The 1,806-nt window shown below is 42.9% G+C and overlaps 1 protein-coding gene across 1 annotated transcript in view; it reads right to left on the bottom strand.

Annotated features, from left to right (window-relative positions):
* The window catches only part of UNC5D (unc-5 homolog D (C. elegans)), a 55,980-nt gene extending 55,256 nt beyond the window's left edge, over window positions 1–724 (bottom strand). Inside the window, exon 1 of the mRNA XM_009993247.1 lies at window positions 457–724. Coding sequence (XP_009991549.1) covers window positions 457–724 — 268 coding nt within the window. The remainder of the gene's footprint in view (window positions 1–456) is intronic.
* Window positions 725–1,806: the final 1,082 nt, after the last annotated feature.

Raw genomic sequence — 1,806 nt, 5'->3', positions numbered from 1 at the left:
TCCCTCCCAAATGTTTTATTTCTTTCAGAAGGCTCACTGTGTAGAGATAGTGTTTGGTCAGGCCTTATGTCTCCCCTTGGGAAAGCTGGTGATGCACATCCACTTTGTTACTGTCTCTGTGTAACATCTCATTTTCATTCCCTTTGTATCCCCCATTCAAACTATCCCTCCTCTGCCAGGATCTATATTCCTCTTCCATGCAACCAGCTGCCCCACTGTGCCTCCTACCACAGCTGCAGGGTTGTGCTCAGGGCAGAACAGACATCACAGCATCATCTCTGAACTGGAGCTGGTTCCCACCCCTTCAGCCCAGGGCAAGCCTGCAGCTATCTGCTAAGTCACACAACTCTCCTCTGTGTGCACCTCTGAAAGAGATCTCCTGTTCTTTGCTCTGCTCTGTGCACTGTTGATAGACACTGAGTTCAGATCTATCTCCCAAAGGCCATGAGCCCTTACCTGTAGTCTCATCCATGCTTTCCTCAGACACGTGCTCATTTTGATGGACCCATTCACCATTGCACTTGAAGAAAATCTGCATAGCTGGCATAGCTTTACAGCGTAAGACAATGGGGTTGCTTTTTATAATGTAGGCATCATCTGGTTCCTCCATAAAATGAGGCAGTGTTCCAGGAGCAGATGGGATAGACTCTGGAAGGGCTTCACTGTTACCATTTCCTGAAAGGGAAGGAAAGGAGAATACACATTTTTCATGTTGCTGCACCATTTGTATAATCTCATTTAATTGATTAAATATCAGTTTGGAATTTATTAAAAACCGATGTTACTAGAGAAGCCCCTGCAGAACCCAAGAGCTGTCAGGACTGTGCTATGCAAGGAATTGGACACACACAAAACTATAAAATAATTTTAAGTGTAAGAACTGTCAAGAAAATTGACAGTAAAGAAATATCAGAATCATCAGACAACTGCACCATCACTACTGCCAACTTAAAGATGGTGAACTGAGGCACAGAAAGATTAAATGAGTCACCTAAGGTCATACAGGAAGTCTGTGGAAGTAGAAGAAACTGAACCTTATTCTCATGAGTGACAGCCCAGTGCCTTAACCACCAAATCTTCCTTTCTTTCACTGAACTTCATTTCCTTTAGACAGTTGCTGTGGATTTAAGAGGGATCAGAGCGTTAACCACAGAGAAATATACTGATATGAACAGCATTACTGCAGCGCTCCAGCAGCAGAGTAAGCAAACTGTGATTTCATACCCACTTACAGGAAATTTTCAATATGCTTTTACACTGGTCCCATTTACGGCAGCCCCTTTAAGGTGATATAGAAGTGGAAAAGTGGTTTCTGTAGGGCCAGAGATAGTGAGCTCTCTCAGCGTGTAGCTCAGCAGGCTCCAAGGGCATTTGTTCAGCAATGGGCAAACCGAGGTGTCTTATTTCCCGAATTCCCATGCTTAGACATGAACATGGAAGCACTGGAATAGAAGCTTTTCCTTTAATACACCTCTTCTAATTGAGTCAAATCCTAGCTGCTGCTCTCAAACCCAGGAGATTCCTACTGATTTTTAGCAACGCTGGGATTTATTTCAATAGTTTGTCCGTTTTGTAAGAAAATTCAGAAAACAGCAACAAAAAGTCAGAAGGGATCAATTTATGAAGGCAGATTAAAGTAGTGAGCACTACAGCATAGCCACATGGCAATGGAGAAGGACGTGCAGATGAAGGGAACAGAGTATCAGGGAGAGGAATATCTGAGGGCAACATCTATGTGATTGAACCAAAACCAATTAAGTTAGAGAAAAGGTAAGTTATGATGTTATAAAGGAAGTTTAAAACCTT

This window comes from Chaetura pelagica, unplaced genomic scaffold, assembly GCF_000747805.2.
Source record: "Chaetura pelagica isolate M959 unplaced genomic scaffold, ChaPel_1.0 scaffold302, whole genome shotgun sequence".
Classification (NCBI taxonomy): Eukaryota; Metazoa; Chordata; class Aves; order Apodiformes; family Apodidae; genus Chaetura; species Chaetura pelagica.
The sequence above is the reverse complement of the archived record's forward strand: the minus strand, read 5'-3'. Positions and strand labels throughout refer to the sequence as shown.